The sequence below is a fragment of the Salvelinus alpinus genome, chromosome 3 (assembly GCF_045679555.1).
Source record: "Salvelinus alpinus chromosome 3, SLU_Salpinus.1, whole genome shotgun sequence".
Lineage (NCBI taxonomy): Eukaryota > Metazoa > Chordata > Actinopteri > Salmoniformes > Salmonidae > Salvelinus > Salvelinus alpinus.
Window position 1 is genome coordinate 29,153,116 of NC_092088.1, and position 17,497 is coordinate 29,170,612.

Consider the following 17,497-nt stretch of genomic DNA (forward strand, 5'->3'; position numbering starts at 1 on the left):
ATATATTTAATCCATTTTAGAATAAGTCTAACGTAACAAAATGTAGTCAAGGGGTCTGAATACTTTCCGAAAAGTGTAACTAGTTAACATTAGCTAGATAGCTCAACAGGGCAGTATATAGTTTGTGCGAATTGACGCGGCTAGCTCACTCGACAACACACGTCCTATCGCGCAACAGTAAGCCAAGGCCTAGCATGTAGTGACATGGCTAGCTAGCTAACTCAACAAAAAGCCTTTTTGAGCAAAGTACCTAGCTAGCCATTGTTTCAGCTCATCTTGAGCTAGTTAAAGTTAGCAACATAGCGTCAGCTAGCTAACGTTAGCTTACTAGCAACCATGCCAAACATTAGCTAGCTAACATTGGTTATAAAGAGGCTGCAGCCAGCCAACAGCAGAAAATACCAACACGGATTAGCTAACTTGTTAACAACATGAAAAACATTACATTTAGTCAGTTTCACCCACCGGCCAAATCACTGTAGATTTCTAGCTAACGTTGTCTTGCCTGGACATGTAGCTACAATCCCAACGTTTACTGTACTGTCTTTAATTTAGCATGTTAAATTCCGTCACGTTCCCCTCGCTCCTCAAAATATTGAATGCTCATGCCATTTCCCAAATAATTTGACACATTTGTTTACATCCCTGTTAGTGAGCATTTCTCCTTTGCCAAGGTAGTCCATCCACCTGACAGGTGTGGCATATCAAGAAGCTGATAAAAAAAAAAAAAAAAAGATCATTACACAGGCACAATTTATGCTGAGGACAATAAAAGGCCACCGATATCTCAACCGCAGACCACGTGTAACCACGCAAGAACCAGGACTTCGACATCTGGCTTCTTCACCTGCGGGATCGTCAAAGACCAGCCACCCGGACAGCTGATGAAACTGGGTTTGCACTAGAGGTCGACCGATTATGATTTTTCAACGCCGATACCGATTTATTGGAGGACCAAAAAAAGTCGATACCGATTAATCAGACGATTTTTATTCATTTATTTATTTGTAATAATGACAATTACAACAATATTGAATTAACACTTACTTTAACTTAATTTAATACATCAATAAAATCAATTTAGCCTCAAATAAATAATGAAACATGTTCAATTTGGTTTAAATAATGCAAAAACAAAGTGTTGGAGAAGAAAGTAAAAGTGCAATATGTACCATGTAAGAATGCTAACGTTTAAGTTCCTTGCTCAGAACATGAGAACATATGAAAGCTGGTGGTTCCTTTTAACATGAGTCGTCAATATTCCCAGGTAAGAAGTTTTAGGTTGTAGTTATTATAGGACTATTTCTCTCTATACCATTTGTATTTCATATACCTTTGACTATTGGATGTTCTTATAGGCACTTTAGTATTGCCAGTGTAACAGTATAGCTTCCATCCCTCTCCTCGCTCCTACCTGGGCTCGAACCAGGAACAGAACGACAACAGCCACCCTCGAAGCAGCATTACCCATGCAGAGCAAGGGGAATAACTACTCCAAGTCTCAGAGCAAGTGATGTTTGAAACGTTATTAGCGCGCACCCCGCTAACTAGCTAGCCATTTCACATTGGTTACACCAGCCTAATCTCGGGAGTTGATAGGCTTGAAGCACAGCGAAGAGCTTCTGGCAAAACGCAGGAAAGTGCTGTTTGAATGAATGCTTACGAGCCTGCTGGTGCCTACCATCGCTCAGTCAGACTGCTCTATCAAATCATAGACTTAATTATTACATAATAACACACAGAAATACAAGCCTTAGGTCATTAATATGGTCGAATCCGGAAACTATCATCTTGAAAACAAGACGTTTATTCTTTCAGTGAAATACGGAAACGTTCCGTAATTTTATCTAACGGGTGGCATCCATAAGTCTAAATATTCCTGTTACATTGCACAACCTTCAATGTTATGTCATAATTACGTAAAATTCGGGCAAATTAGGCGGCCCAAACTGTTGCATATACCCTGACTCTGCGTGCAATGAACGCAAGAGAAGTGACACAATTTCACCTGGTTAATATTGCCTGCTAACCTGGATTTCTTTTAGCTAAATATGCAGGTTTAAAAATATATACTTCTGTCTATTGATTTTAAGAAAGGCATTGATGTTTATGGTTAGCTACACATTGGAGCAACGATACGTACCGCATCGATTATATCCAATGCAGGACACGCTAGATAAACTAGTAATATCATCAACCATGTGTAGTTAACTAGTGATTATGATTGATTGTTTTTTATAAGATAAGTTTAATGCTAGCTAGCAACTTACCTTGTTTTCTACTGCATTCGCGTAACAGGCAGGCTCCTCATGGAGTGCAATGTAATCAGGTGGTTAGAGCGTTCGACTAGTTAACTGTAAGGTTGCAAGATTGAATCCCCCGAGCTGACAAGGTAAAAATCTGTCGTTCTGCCCCTGAACAAGGCAGTTAACCCACCCTTCCTAGGCCGTCATTGAAAATAATAATGTGTTCTTAACTGACTTGCCTAGTTAAATAAAGATTAAATGAAGGTGTAAAAAAAAAAAAAAAAAGATTGGCCAAATCGGTGTCCAAAAATACCGATTTCCGATTGTTATGAAAACTTGAAATCGGCCCTAATTAATCGGCCATTCCGAATAATCGGTCGACCTCTAGTTTGCACAACCGAAGAATTTCTGCAAAAACTGTCAAAAACCATCTCAGGGAAGCTTATCTGCTCGTCGTCCTCACTAGGGTCTAGACCTGACTGTAGCTAGGCTTCATAAATGACTTCAGTTGCCAAATGCTCACCTTTTGATGGCCGCTGGCACGCTGGAGAAGTGTGCTCTTCACAGAGGAATCCCAGTTTCAACTGTACGGGGCAGATGGCATACGTATGGCGTCGTGTGGGCGAGCGGTTTGCTGATGTCAACGTTGTGAACAGAGTGCCCCATGGTGGGGTTATGGTATGGGCAGGCATAAGCTACGGACAACGAACACAATTTCATTTTATTGATGGCAATTTGAATGCACAGAGATACCGTGATGAGATCCTGAGGCCTATTGTCGTGCCATTCATCCGCCACCATCACCTCATGTCGCAAGGATATGTACACAATTCCAGGAAGCAGAACATTTCCCAAACCTAACCAGAACATTTCCTAAACCTAACCTTTGATCTGACCCATCACCTTATTCATTACTGCCTCACGCTGGCAAGAAGTGATGTCCCAAAAATCTATACAACACATAAATTGTTCCTAGCCTCCCACGCATAAGCTACTTTCAGTTCTGAACACTGAAACTAAATAATATAAAACTTCAAATAAATAAAATGTGTAAAGTGGTTATGAAAATAAACTAAATAAAAATCTTAAAACTAATAGAAATCAAAACGAATGTAAAAACACAAACTATGATAACCTTGGTGCATGCATGGTGTCTCTGTATAATCTGTATAATCAGTGTTATCTGGCTGCAGGTGTCTACCACTGGGTCATGTCCACTGTGTGCGTGCATGTGTGTGATGTCAATGCGTACCTTCCCCTCTACCCTTTTGGAATTTGACCAGTTCTACAGATTGTCTTCAGTTTCATTCTGAGACCAGCCACTAATATTATAACTGTCAGGAATGTGACAATTTTCATTCCTTCATAAATTCCACACACAACCTTGTTTCATTTACTTTCAGGTTACAGTGCATTCGTAAAGTATTCAGACCCCTTGACTTTTTCCACATTTTGTTACGTTACAGCTTTATTATAAAATTTATTAAATTGTTTGTTTTACTCAATCTAAACACAATGCCCAATAATGACAAAGCAAAAAAGATTTTTATAATTAATAATAATTTATTAAAAAAAACAAAACAATTATGACATTTACATACATATTCACACCCTTTACTCAGTACTTTGTTGAAGCACCTTTGGCAGCAACTTCAGCCTTGAGTCTTCTTGGGTATGAGGCAACAAACTTGGCACACCTGTATTTGGGGAGTTTCTCCCATTCTTTGCAGATCAGATGTTCGATCATCTTTCCCTCGATCCTGACTAGTCTCCCAGTCCCTGCCTCTAAAAAACATCCCCACAGCATGATGCTGCCAGCACCATGCTTCATCGTAGGGATGGTGCCAGGTTTCATCCAGACGTGACGCTTGTCATTCAGGCCAAAGAGTTCAATCTTGGTTTCATCAGACCAGAGAGTCTTTAAGGTGCCTTTTGGCAAACTCCAAGAGGGCTGTCATGTCTCTTACTGAGGAGTGGCTTCCGTCTGGCCACTCTACCTTCTGGAAAGTTTTACAATCTCCACAGAGGAACTCTGGAGCTCTGTCAGAGTAACTATCGGGTTCTTGTTCACCTCCCTGACCAAGGCCCTTCTACCCCAATTGCTTAGTTTGGCCTGGCAGCCAGCTCTAGGAAGAGTCTTGGTTGTTCCACACTTCTTACATTTAAGAATGATGGAGGCCACTGTGTTCTTGGGGACCTTCAATGCTGCAGTCATTTTTTTGGTACCCTTCCCCAGATCTGTGCCTCGACACAATCCTGTCTTGGAGCTCTACGGACAATTCCTTCGACCTCATGGCTTGGTTTTTGCTCTGACATGCACTGTCAACTGTGGGACCTTTATATAGACAGGCATGTGCCTTCCCAAATCATGTCCAATCAATTAAATTTACCACAGGTGGACTCCAATCAAGTTGTAGAAACATCTCAAGGATGATCAATGGAAACAGGATGCACCTGAGCTCAATTTCGTGTCTCATAGCAAATGGTCTGAATACTTATGTAAGTAAGATATTTCTTCGAAAAAAACCTCTTGCTTTGTCACTTTTGTGTGTAGATTACTTTTTTTATATATTTATTTTTTAATCCATTTGAAAAATAGGCTGTAACGTAACAAAATGTTGAAAAAGTCAAGGGGTCTGAATACTTTTCCCGAATGCACAGTATAGACATAGAACACTAAAGTGTTGTACCCACATTTATGGTGCTAGGAGTTATTTTTTTAACAGGTTTTTCATTGAATTGAATATACGTTGGAATTGTTAACACGCATGCACACGCACGCACGCACTCACTCACTCACTGATTATATTTTACATAGATTCTGTTATCAGAAGCCCTGAATGAGGCCAGTGCCACTATCAAATCAGAAGGCAAGGTACATTTAGTGCCCATGATAAACACAAATGACAGCCAGCCAGCCAAGGTGTCATAATAAAGGAGATAGTTGGTGCCAGTAATAAAAGTCCTGGTAGGCAACCTCTATCAATGCCATCCTCAATTGTATTTTCTCTGTCCATCATTGTCTCTCTCCCTATTTATTTCTCTCTCCCTATTTATTTCTCTATCTCGCTCGCTCTCTTCCTTTGTCTCTCGCTCTGTCTTTTTCTGCAGCCCTCCCAAAGAGGAAGAGTCTAAAGGCTCAGAGATGCAGGAGGCTACAGACAAGCGCAGGTCAAAGGGGGAGCGCTCCCACACACAACCGGTCACTGAGTTTGAGGTGAAGAGGGTGAGTCTGTTTAAAAATGTGGATGATAGTGTGTTCTACTGTAAGAGCAGTGTATGTATGCGGATGTGTGTTCTTGTATAAGTCTGTGGCGTATGCGTGAGAATTGGTTTGTGTGTATTTCAGGGTTGAGTTGTGTGTTACAAAGATGGATTGAGCGTGTTCATGCTAAAAATACAGGTCTTGTGAGTGGTAGCTACAGGCCAGGGTAGGGTTATTAGCAATGGAGTCTGTTTTTGAAGATGTGTTGAAAAACGTCACACTGTAGTTAACCTTTATCATTGTTGCAATGCTTTCCCTTTTTTGTTCATTACTACCTACGACTCCTCTCCTCTATTCCCTCTCTCCTTATTTCTCTCCACCTCCTCCTTTCTTCACTTCCTTTTCCTCGTCCCATTCCTCTCTCTCTCTGTCGAATTCAAAATGCTTTAATTGGCATAAAGGATAAGGTCACTGTTGCCAAAGCTAAATGATTCATATTAAAGAATAGTAGCTATATTACTAAAGAAAACAATAATAAATTAGTATTTCTGTCTGACAATGCCCCTTTGTGGTGAAATACTAATTCTCATTGGCTGGGCTGGCTCCCCAGTGGGTGGGCCTATGCCCTCCCAGGCCCACACATGGCTGCGCCCCTGCCCAGCCATGTGAAATCCATACTTAATTTTGTGTATATAAATATATATACAGTGCCTTCGGAAAGTATTCAGACTCCTTGACTTTTTCCACATTTTGTTACATTACAGCCTTATTCTAAAATGTATTTTTTTGATCCTCAGAATTCTACACACAATACCCCCATACTGACAAAGCGAAAAAAGTTTTTGCAAATTTCTAAAAATACAAAAAACAGATAGCTTATTTACATAAATATTCAGAACTTTTGCTGTGAGACACGAAATTGTGCTTCAGGTGCATCCTGTTTCCATTGATATTCCTACAGATGTTTCTACAACTTTATTGGAGTCCATGTGGTAAATTCAATTGATTGGACATGATTTGGAAAGGCACACACCTGTCTATATAAGGGCCCACAGTTGACAGTGCATGTCAGAGCAAAAACCAAGCCATGAGGTCGAAGAAATTGTCCGTAGAGCTCCGAGACAGGATTGTGTCGAGGCACAGATCTGGGGAACCGTACCAAAAAATGTCTGCAGCATTGAAGGTCTCCAAGAACACAGTGGCCTCCATCATTCTTAAATGGAAGAAGTTTGGAACCACCAAGACTCTCTTCCTAGAGCTGTCCTCCCGGCCAAACTGAGCAATCGGGAGAGAAGGGCCATGGTCGGGGAGGTGACCAAGAACCCGATGGTCACTGACAGAGCTCTGGATTTCCTCTGTGTAGATGGGAGAACCTTCCAGAAGGACAAACATCTATGCAGCACTCCACAAATAAGGCCTTTATGGTAGAGGCCAGCTGGAAGCCACTCCTCAGTAAAAAGACACTTGACAGCCCGCTTGGAGTTTGCCAAAAGGCACCTAAAGGACTCTCAGACCATGAGAAACAAGATTCTCTGGTCTGATGACACCAAGATTGAACTCTTTGTCCTGAATGACAAGCTACAAAGATACAGGTGTCCTTCCTAACTCAGTTGCCGCAAAGGAAGGAAACCGCTCAGGGATTTTACCATGAGGCCAATAGTGATTTTAAAACGTTAGAGTTTAACGGCTGTGATAGGAGAACTGAGGATGGATCAACAACATTGTAGTACTTCACAATACTAACTTAAATGACAAAGTGAAAAGAAGGAAGCCTGAACACAATACCAATATTCTAAAACATGCATCCTGTTTGCAATAAGGCACTAAAATAATACTGCAAAAGAAATGGGCAAATCAAAAAAAAAATTGGGTCCAGAATACAAAGCATAACATTTGGGGCAAATCCAACACTTCACTGAGTACCACTCCTCATATTGCATGCATCATGTTATGGGTATGCTTGTCCTCAGCAAGGATTAGCACAAACTGGTTGAATCAGCGTTATTTCAATGTCAACAAAATTAAGTTGAACCAACGTGGAATAGACATTGAATTGACATCTGTGCCCAGTGGGTAGGAAGATTTTTAGGATAAAAATAAATGGAATAGAGCTAAGAACAGGCAAAATCCTAGAGGAAAACCTGTTTGTCTACTTTTCAACAGACACTGGAAGATAAATTCACCTTTCAGCAGGACAATAACCTAAAACACAAGGCCAAACATACACTGGAGTTGCTTACGAAGACGACATTGAATGTTCCTGTGTGGCCTAGTTACAATTTGGACTTAAATCGTCTTGAAAATCTATGGCAACAACCAACTTGACAGAGCTTGAGGATTTTCTTTAAAGAATAATGGGCAAATATTGTACAATCCAGGTGTTCAAAGCTCTCAGAGACTTACCCAGAAAGACTGACAGCTGTAATCGCTGCCAAAGGTGATTCTAACATGTATTGACTCAGGTGGTTGAGTAATTATCTAATGAATATTTTATTTGAAATAAAAAATTAAGTAAACATTTTTCTTCCGCTTTGACATTGTGTTTTGTATAGATCCTTGACAACTGTTTGAATCCCACTTTGTAAAAAATTAAGTAAACATTTCTTTAGCTTACCATTGTACACTCTAGATGTTGTAATTTCAGTGAAGTTTTCTGATTCATAATTCGATAATTCCCTTGTTCCTCCCTCCCCCCGTCCAGCTCTCGTCCTCCAGTTCCCCCCTACCCCTCTCCGACCAAACACCATACCCCAGAAGCAAGGACGAAGAGGACAAGTCCCCTATACCCTCCCAGCCTGTCTTGCTGCAGCGCCAAGACTCGGGCACCCGCAGCGGCATCAAGGGCATCCTCAAAAAGAGTCGTTCCACTAGTGTCGAGTCGGACTACAGTGAGGTAGGAACCCCTGAAAGCACCCCCACCACCGGGGTGGTCCGACAAACCAGCGTCACCCTGAGCCACCCCGAGAGCGACGAGGAAGATGAGGAGAAAACAGAGGAGGTGGAGGAAGAGGAGGACGAGGTGTGTTTTCTCACTTCTTAGTATGTAAAACAGTTTGAGGATCTGAATTTATATACATCTCTATATAATCTCCATTGAACATGTGTTTTAGTCTAGGACTGGGCTCAATCTGTGCCTGGGAAATTGGCCCTATGTAATATAGGATCCACACTAGTTTCCCACTATGAGCATCTGGAATATGTGAAATACTTTATTTCAGTTGAATGACTGTATAATAGATAAATTGCTATAGCAAATTGTTCCGATGATAAGAGGGCGAAATCGTCTTGGAAAATGTTGGTTGCAATCAGGACTAAAAAACAACCCCGACATCCGCTTTATGGAGCTGCAATCCAGTGGCGGATGATGGTTGCAATTGAGATCAGCTGTGCGAGTGATTTTTAGCGTGTATTGATGGTTTAACGAGCGATCAGCCCAATCAATAATTATTGTTGTTATTTCAGGAAGATGAGACGATAGTGGACGATAGCCCTGACGGAGGGCGTTTCAGTACCCCCCAGATGCAGAGGGGCAGTGGGCGTGGTGGTAGCAGTAGTTCAGCGGAGGACCTCCAGAGCCGGACCCCCTCTCCAGACGAGAGCCTGGGGGAGGAAGAGATGGAGAAGATGTCGTCGTTGGACACGGAAGATGGAGAGGATCAGGATGTGGATAGTAGTCTGGACAGCAGTGTGGGGTCATCCCTGAAAGAGAGGTACAGTAGGGGAAATTTAAACGCATGCACACACACATGCGTTTTCATTTTGTAGACATCGCCTACCTATCATTAAACAAATGACTGATACAGGCCTGCGCACTTCATACATGGACATTGACAGCATTTCTACCTCTACAGTGTATTTTGTATAAACATACTGTAAGATGCATATTCTATGATATTGTATAAATAAGTTATATTCTTACGATTCAGATGTAGTCCTTCACACTTTGTGTGTTACTCTGTTTGAAAAATAGCCTATACATTACATGTGATTTTCTTTGCTAGTAAGGCCTACATTGACTGCCCTCCTCTCCTTCTCCCAGGCTGGCTGAATTGAGCAGTGGTGAGGAGGAGTGGAAGGCCAAGCTGAAGAAGCCCAAGGATCTGGTGCAGAAGTCCCTGGCTGACCGTTTCAACCAGCTCCAGGACTCTGGAGATGCCTGGAAGAAGAAGGTAAGTCTGGGCCTCTGAGTCACTCTATACAGAGGACTGGAGCTGTTTGTGAGGCTAGGAATGAGGCTCGATTTGGGCTTTGGAGGGTTGGAGAAACTCTGGGTCTGACAAGGTTAAGGACTGGAGGCCTCTGAAGCCTGGGCCTCTGGTAGTGATCATGACCCAGGAAATGTGACCTGTCTGTAAAGACTGAGACTCGGTCTGGGTTTTGTGGTGGAATTGTGCTGATCCAGTTTGCTTTCCTGTGTGTTGTGCTAAGAAGAGAAGGGTGGGGAAGCGGAGGAAAACGACGGGAGTGTAGTAGGGTGGGGAGGAGGTTGAGAAAAGGGAGAGTGTGGCTAAGGTGGGGAGGGGAAGGAAAGGGGGGAGTGTGGTGGGGTGGGTGGGGAGGGAGATTTGGGAGTGGTTGTGCGATGAGCCCAAATCCAGGGCCTAGCCATGCAGCTTCCCAGAGAAAGACGCACTCATAAAAATAAAATACCACGCAGTACAGGGTGTTTCCTGTGGTTCTCCTCCCGCGAGCTGGTCTACTTCCTGTTTCTCCCTTTATTTGTCTTCTCACTTTCTCTCTTTCTGTCCTACACGTACATACATACCCTCTCCCTGTCTCTCACTAATAGAAATAAGAAATTAAAGTTCTCTCTGTACTTTTCTGTGCTACACAATTTCCTGCTCATATAAAATATACAAAAACACATGCTCAGTCTCTCCTCCCTCTCTCATTCATACACTCTTTTTCCATCTCTCTTTCACTCACACCAAACTCCCTTACCTAATCTATCTCTGTCTCTACCTCACTCGACATATCATGTGCTCTCCCTCTCCTTTTTGTTTTCCAACTCTGAATGCATCATCATGTTACTCATTTATATAACGTTTGTGGCACGCATTTGTGGAGCTCTTCACAAATCGCCAGAACATTTCAATAGGACACTAGAAACGATGTCATCTTTATTCATATGGATGGAACATCTTTCTAGGCTTCAACATGAGACAAACCTCGATGGGTTTACTGGTTATGGTGAAGCTTCCACCCGAGAGTAGCTGCCATCTTCCCTATAAATACACTCTTAGTCTGAAAATCCCATCTCAAGTGTTCACCGGGAGCCAAAGCATTCTCAACACAAATCCCAGAAACATTCAATTGGGCTCCAGAAATGATGTAATCTTCCTTTATACAGACGGGGTCTTTACGATTTTTATTTCAACTTTATTTAACCATGTAGTTCCATTGAGGTCAGAAGACCTATTTCCCAAGGGAGACCGGACTATTTATTAAATTTATGTCTGTAATTTATGGATAAGTCCACAGTTAACCTAAAAAGTGCATCGGAGGCATTCACAGACAGCTCAGAAACGTCCCAGGGAAAAAGTATGCAAAGCTTCCAAATATGCCTGTGGATTTCTTCCTTTAATCCATCTGAGGTCATTACTGATGAATTGGACTGGAACTCATCATGCTGCAGCTGTCAGCATTGCAGAGAGAGAGAGGGAGCACAAGTTTATAAGGAGGCTAGCTCCCACCAGAGCCAAGGTTCAATTTATCATTTTGATACCAAATTTGACCCTGAATGCATGAAAACTGTCAATTGAAATCAATAAAAACAAAACTATTGAGTGGGGGTGAGGTGCAACAGAGCTAGGAGGGGGGAAATGAAGTCTATTCAATCAATAAAGTTGATTCAAAACAATGAAACACTTCACCAGCACACAAGTTGTGCCCCTCATCATCTTGGGTGGATATAATGGTGAAAATCATAGTTCCAGATGCTCTATTTTTTTTATTTTTTAACTCTAGGTAGCACCTTTAGTTTTCCAGGCACACGTTTAGGAAAAACAGGAACTCTCCTCTGAGTCGCTGTGGAACCGAGCCGGAACAGATGTTGTTGCTCTTTCGCCGTCGTCAGGAGAATGGGGCATGGAACATTCACCGCCGCCACCTTCTCTCACAAGCTACAGATGTTTCCTGCTAGCGCAACATTTTCCACTCTGGTGTCATTTTTTATTTATTTTAAAAATGCTATTGAAAAAACATTTGTTGGAGTGTATGAGTGACACCGATTTGTATGTGGCTGTCACTTATTAGTGTACTCTACATGCAAAGTTCTACTGTCATTCAGTGGAGTAAGTTAATCTTTTGTAGCGAAAATGCTAGTTCTCATCTTGAATTCCAATGTGACTTGTTGCTGGGTTCATACTTGACCAGAGCTTTGAAATATTCAGTGTTCCGAATACTCTTGTGTAGATAAGATGGGTACTCCAGCCTTGTTATGTTCCCCTCTACCTAAAATAATTTGACCTAAATTGGTTACATTGAAATTTTATGTTAAAGTGGACCTGGATGATTTTATGGTGGCTTTGCGGTGCCCCGCTTGGAAAATAATTTAGCTAGGAGAAACACTGGCTAATACTTTTATCCTTTTTTACATCAACAAAGACCACAAAACCTATGAAATTCATTCTCACCTCCCCCAACCTGCAGTAAACCTGTAAAAGTTTCCCCTCTCGCCAGTAACTGGAGGTCTGCCTGACATCTGTCGACTAGGCTATAGACGGATTGGTTGTTTAGCAACCAAACCGATGCTTGCACAACTATGGGGCAAAACAGATGGGGTTGACTTAGATTGTTGATAACATGTAAACTATATTTTGTCTCCAATTTTTATTGAAAACATAAATACATTTTCACATTGAGCACTTGTTTCTCAAATACATCGTTACAGTTGTTGGTTACCTAGCTAGCTAGCAAATTGTAGCCATATTAGCATAGACATGGAATCACGAACAAGATCAAACGAATTGAAACAATCCACTTTCTATTCACCAAATGGCAGTTTCTTGTCATTGTTGCTAGCTGGCCATCCAGAATCATAACACACAGGCCTTGAGTGCATCGTTTTCGTGACGTTGTCAGGTAACCCATCTATAACATCCTTAGAGTGAAAAACATAAATGTAATGACATTTAGTACTCACAGGCTGCCTCCAGTGCCATAACAGTGAGCTCACCACAGCGATGTGTGCAACTCCCCCTCCCGCCCCCTCCCACCTGTCTGGGCTTGGGATTGGTTGGACGTTTGTTCTCCCCGAATCAAAATAGGAGAAACAGTCTTTTCTGTGGAGATGAAAGACGAGAGCCATATGCTAGGTCTGCGAGGGGAAAGGGTCGAGTCTGTCTTAGAATTCATCTGTTGTGTAGATTCTGCTATATTCGTCAGGAGAACTTGGGTAACCATTTACTTAAAGCCTACAGGTATCATGCATTATTATGCCGTTATAATGCATTGAGGTACTGTCATGAGCATGCACGACCCTCTTATCTCATACTGATCCTGACTAAATACCACACAGTTTGAGTCTGTTGAAATGCTGATACATAGGGACTTCAAATATTATAAGTCTTATGAGATTTGATAAAGACATGCATACGTACTTATAGCAAGTTTATTAAGCATTATACCTGCAGGCTTACTAAAGTGTTACCAAAGCCTACAGGCCTCAATCTCAAATGGGAAGGGTGGGCACCATCTTAATTATGTATCCCCCTCTTCTCACTGAATAGTTCCACCTTTTCACCTCCCTCTCTCCTTTCCCCTCGCTCTTCCCGCATTCCCTCATAGGTTGGGAATGACTCCTGTTGCTTCTCTGCACGGTCTCAAAACCCAATTTCCTCCCACTCCAGCTGTGGTCTCGCCGGATATTAAGGATGACCCACCCTCCACCCCCTTCTCTCCTCTCTTCCTCCCCTGCTTCCACCTCAAGACCCTTTCCTCATCTCTGTATGATACCCTGCCTATTCTGTCAACCGTACACACTGACAAGTCAGTAGTAATCAGGTGAGTTACTAGGAGTGTGTGTGGGTACGCGCTTGTGTTTGCGTGTGTGTGTGGGTACACCTAGTGTGTGTGCAAGCTTGTATGTACAGTACCAGTCAAACATTTGGACACACTCATTCCAGGGTTTTTCTTTATTTTTATAATTTCTACATTGTAGAATAATAGTGAAGACATCAAAACTATGAAATAACACATGGAATCAAAATATATATAGGCCTAGTTTATCGGTGTACTGTTGGAATCATGGGAATAGAATGATTATTGTAGTTCAATAGTTACAGTATAGTGGGCAGCACTTTGAATACATTGTTTGACATGATATCAAATAAATAAGTCAGGGAGGAATTATTGTGAAAAGGTAGGAACCAAAGTGTTGGTCATCGTTTCCCAGAGGGCCCTACACGATGGTACATTCCCCTTTTATGTAGCTAACTAGCTAACATATTCATGCTTCGCCTATTTCTCTCTGTAGATACCGTTACACAGAAATGCTGATCTAGGCCTACACCAGCACTGGTTTCAGGCTGTATTAGCCATCTAAGTTTAAAGAGCTCTAGCACCTTGGACTCAGGGAGAAACTTTGTAGTTCGGAAGGAGAAAAGGAGGGAGGAGTATTGGGGATAGTCGCATTAGAAGGGGTGGGAGATTAGGAAATGTTGGACAGACAAGGAGGCATGGCAGAGTCAAATAGGAATCCTGACTTAATGAAGTGGTGATTAAAGAGCTCAGCCATGTGCTCCTTGTCAGTAACAACCACATCATCAACATTAAGGGACATGGGCAGCTGTGAGGAGGAGGGTTTATTCTCCATGTCTTTAACCGTTTTCCAGAACTACTTGGGTTTAGACCCACAGAGGGAGAACCGCTCCTTAAAGTAACTAACTTTGGCCTTCCAGATAGCCTGAGTGCACTTATTTTTAATTTGCCTGAACGAGAGCCAGTCAGCCTGAGTATGCTTGTGCCGAGCGATTTGCCAAATGGAATTCTTGAAGTGGAGTAACTCTGCCAGATCACGGTTTAACCAGGGGCTGAACCTGTTTATAATTCTCATTTTCTTTATGGGTGCGTATTTGTTAACGATACCTCTGAAAATATAAAAAAAGAAGGTCCATTCGTCTTTGACAGAGGGGATTAAGCTGATTCTATACCAATTTAGAGGCCAGGTCATGAAGGCTGGCTTGCTCATTAAAGTTTTTTAGCAAGTGTCTATGACAAATCAGGACAGGTCGTTTCACTGAGCTACCATTACAAACACCAGCTGTCAAACAGTGATCACTAAGGTCATTACAGAAAACACCAGACTGATACCTATCATGATTATTTGTAAGGATAACATCAAGGAGTAGCCTTTTCTGGGTGTTTGGAGTCATACCTTGTGGGATTGGTAATAATCTGAGAAAGATTTAGTGAGTCCATTGCTTTAGGACTTGGTCAGGTGGTTTAAGCATGTCTGAGTTTAGGTCACCTAGCAGGACAAATTCAGACTTAGTGTAAGGGGCCAGGAGAGCGCTTAGGGCATTTAGGGCACAGGCCGGTGCTGATGGTGGCCGATAACACCCAGCAAGAGTCAACTGAGTTATTTGAAAGTTTAATGCGTAAAACCAGCAAATCAAATTGTTTGGGGACAGACTTGGAGACAACCGAGCACAGAAGGTGTTCCTTGGTAAAGATTGCCACTCCACCACCTTTGGAAGATCTGTCTTGCCAAAAAATGTTATAAGCAGAAAGGTTAACATCAGTGTTCAAAATACTCTTATTTAACCACGTCTCAGTAATGACCATCAAATCAGGATTGGAACTGTGAAAGTACTTTGTTTTGCGAAAAGTGCAAATCAATCCCAGAACAACAGCAAAGGACATTGTGAAGATGCTGGAGGAAACGGGTACAAAAGTATCTATATCCACAGTAAAACTAATCCTATATCGACATAACCTGAAAGGCCGCTCAGCAAGGAAGAAGCCACTGCTCCAAAACCACCATAAAAAAGCCAGACTACGGTTTGCAACTGCACATGGGGACAAAGATCGTACTTTTTGGAGAAATGTCCTCTGGTCTGATGAAACAAAAATAGAACTGTTTGGCCATAATGACCATCGTTATGTTTGGAGGAAAAAGGGGGAGGCTTGCAAGCTGAAGAACACCAACCCAACCGTGAAGCACAGGGGTGGCAGCATCATGTTGTGGGGGTGCTTTGCTGCAGGAGAGACTGGTGCACTTCACAAAATAGATGGCATCTTGAGGACGGAAAATTATGAGGATTTACTGAAGCAACATCTCAAGACATCAGTCAGAAATTTAAAGCTTGGTCGCAAATGGGTCTTCCAAATGGACAATGTCCCCAAGCATACTTCTAAAGTTGTGGCAAAATGGCTTAAGGACAACGAAGTCAAGGTATTGGAGTGGCCGTCACAAAGCCCTGACCTCAATCCTATAGAACATTTGTGGGCAGAACTGAAAAAGCGTGTGCGAGCAAGGAGGTGTACAAACCTGACTGTTACACCAGCTCTGTCAGGAGGAATGGGCCAAAATTCACCCAACTTATTGTGGGAAGCTTGTGGAAGGCTACCTGAAACGTTTGACCCAAGTTAAACAATTTAAAGGCAATGCTACCAAATACTAATTGAGTGCGTGTAAACTTCTGACCCACTGGGAATGTGATGAAAGAAATAAAAGCTGAAATAAATCTCTCTCTCTCCTATTATTCTGACATTTCACATTTTTAACATAAAGTGGTGATCCTAACTGACCTAAGACAGGGAATTTTTACTGTGATTAAATGTCAGGAATTGTGAAAAACTGAGTTTAAATGTATATGGCTAAGGTGTATGTTAACTTCCGACTTCAACTGTGTGTGTTTGTATACCTTTATCTGTAACTGTGTGGTGCCTGTCCTTGTATAGTGTTCAGGCTACCTCTATTTATGCAATCCTAAGGTACTATGCCTTCTGCTGACATTTTTAAAAACATTCCAAATGACAACATGTGTTATGATAGATTTTCATCAAGTAATCTTTAAGATTTCATTGTGTATTTCAGACCCTGTAATATCCATGACGGTCGTTTTTTTTCTCTAAAGTAATAATAGAGATGGCCATCTTTTTAAAAATTTTGTTTTTGGAATCAACCAAGCCTTTCCTTCAAAATGGCTATCCATGTTTTGACCCAAGACTTATATATGTTCAGGTGTGGGTGTCAAGTGTGGGGACGTGATTTTATATGGAGCCTTGGGGCCTGAAACCCGATCTCTTTTATGTCTCCGCATAACACTTATATTCATAGACATTTTAGCTGTCAGCTAAAGCTGAACAGTTTTAGTCATTCTGTTCATATTTCTATTTCTCGTAATTCCGTTCCTTTTGACTAATTCAATGTCAACTTTCTCAATAATCTAGACTGGGACCATTGCATTACCTATCTACCTTACTCCAGTTTTCTGGACACATTGAGCTTGTACTGGACTAAACAACATGCTCAAATGGGAAATCTCCATTGAAAATGCTTTTTAGTCCAGGATTAGGCTTAATCTGTGTCTGGGATGCCGGCCCTGTGTGTTTAGGTTGGTACTCTATTGTTGAATGCATCAGTGAGTCAGCAGGCTTAGTTGCTTCCTAGTTTTCAGCTGAACAAAAACTACTGCAGACTTTGACAGGCCAGGTGGTTCTAGGAGTTCTTTTGATCTACTGTATGTATGTTTAACATATGATTCCATTCTCCGCGTGGTGCTAGGCAACATTCCCTCGACGTTCATTCAATCATTGTAGCCTGTTTTACGTTTCACAATTTTCACAATTACCATTTTAACTTTCACCAGAGTAAATTAGCGAGATTAAATAATATCACATTGTTATTTTCTAATAAGTTGATAACAATTGCCATTTTGAAACCATGCACTCCCGAAAGGGGTTTTGTTATTGTGTCTCACAGCTCACACACACACACACCATTGTACTGTACTCAGCCATTGGAAATCAAGCCAAGGCCATAAAATGCATCACGGATATTTAATATCATGAATTACTGTGCAACAGCTTGTGGGACTTG

General features: G+C 41.7%; 1 protein-coding gene across 8 annotated transcripts in view; it reads left to right on the forward strand.

Moving 5' to 3' along the window:
• svild (supervillin d) overlaps window positions 1–17,497 on the forward strand; it is a 105,363-nt gene that overhangs the window by 57,264 nt on the left and 30,602 nt on the right. For 4 of the 8 annotated variants that reach the window (XM_071392457.1, XM_071392461.1, XM_071392463.1 and 1 more), the window contains 5 exons: window positions 5,358–5,472; window positions 7,615–7,707; window positions 8,153–8,470; window positions 8,914–9,161; window positions 9,491–9,620. In XM_071392457.1, coding sequence (XP_071248558.1) covers window positions 5,358–5,472; window positions 7,615–7,707; window positions 8,153–8,470; window positions 8,914–9,161; window positions 9,491–9,620 — 904 coding nt within the window. The remainder of the gene's footprint in view (window positions 1–5,357; window positions 5,473–7,614; window positions 7,708–8,152; window positions 8,471–8,913; window positions 9,162–9,490; window positions 9,621–17,497) is intronic. The other 4 variants (XM_071392459.1, XM_071392462.1, XM_071392464.1 and 1 more) reach the window with 2 other exon arrangements.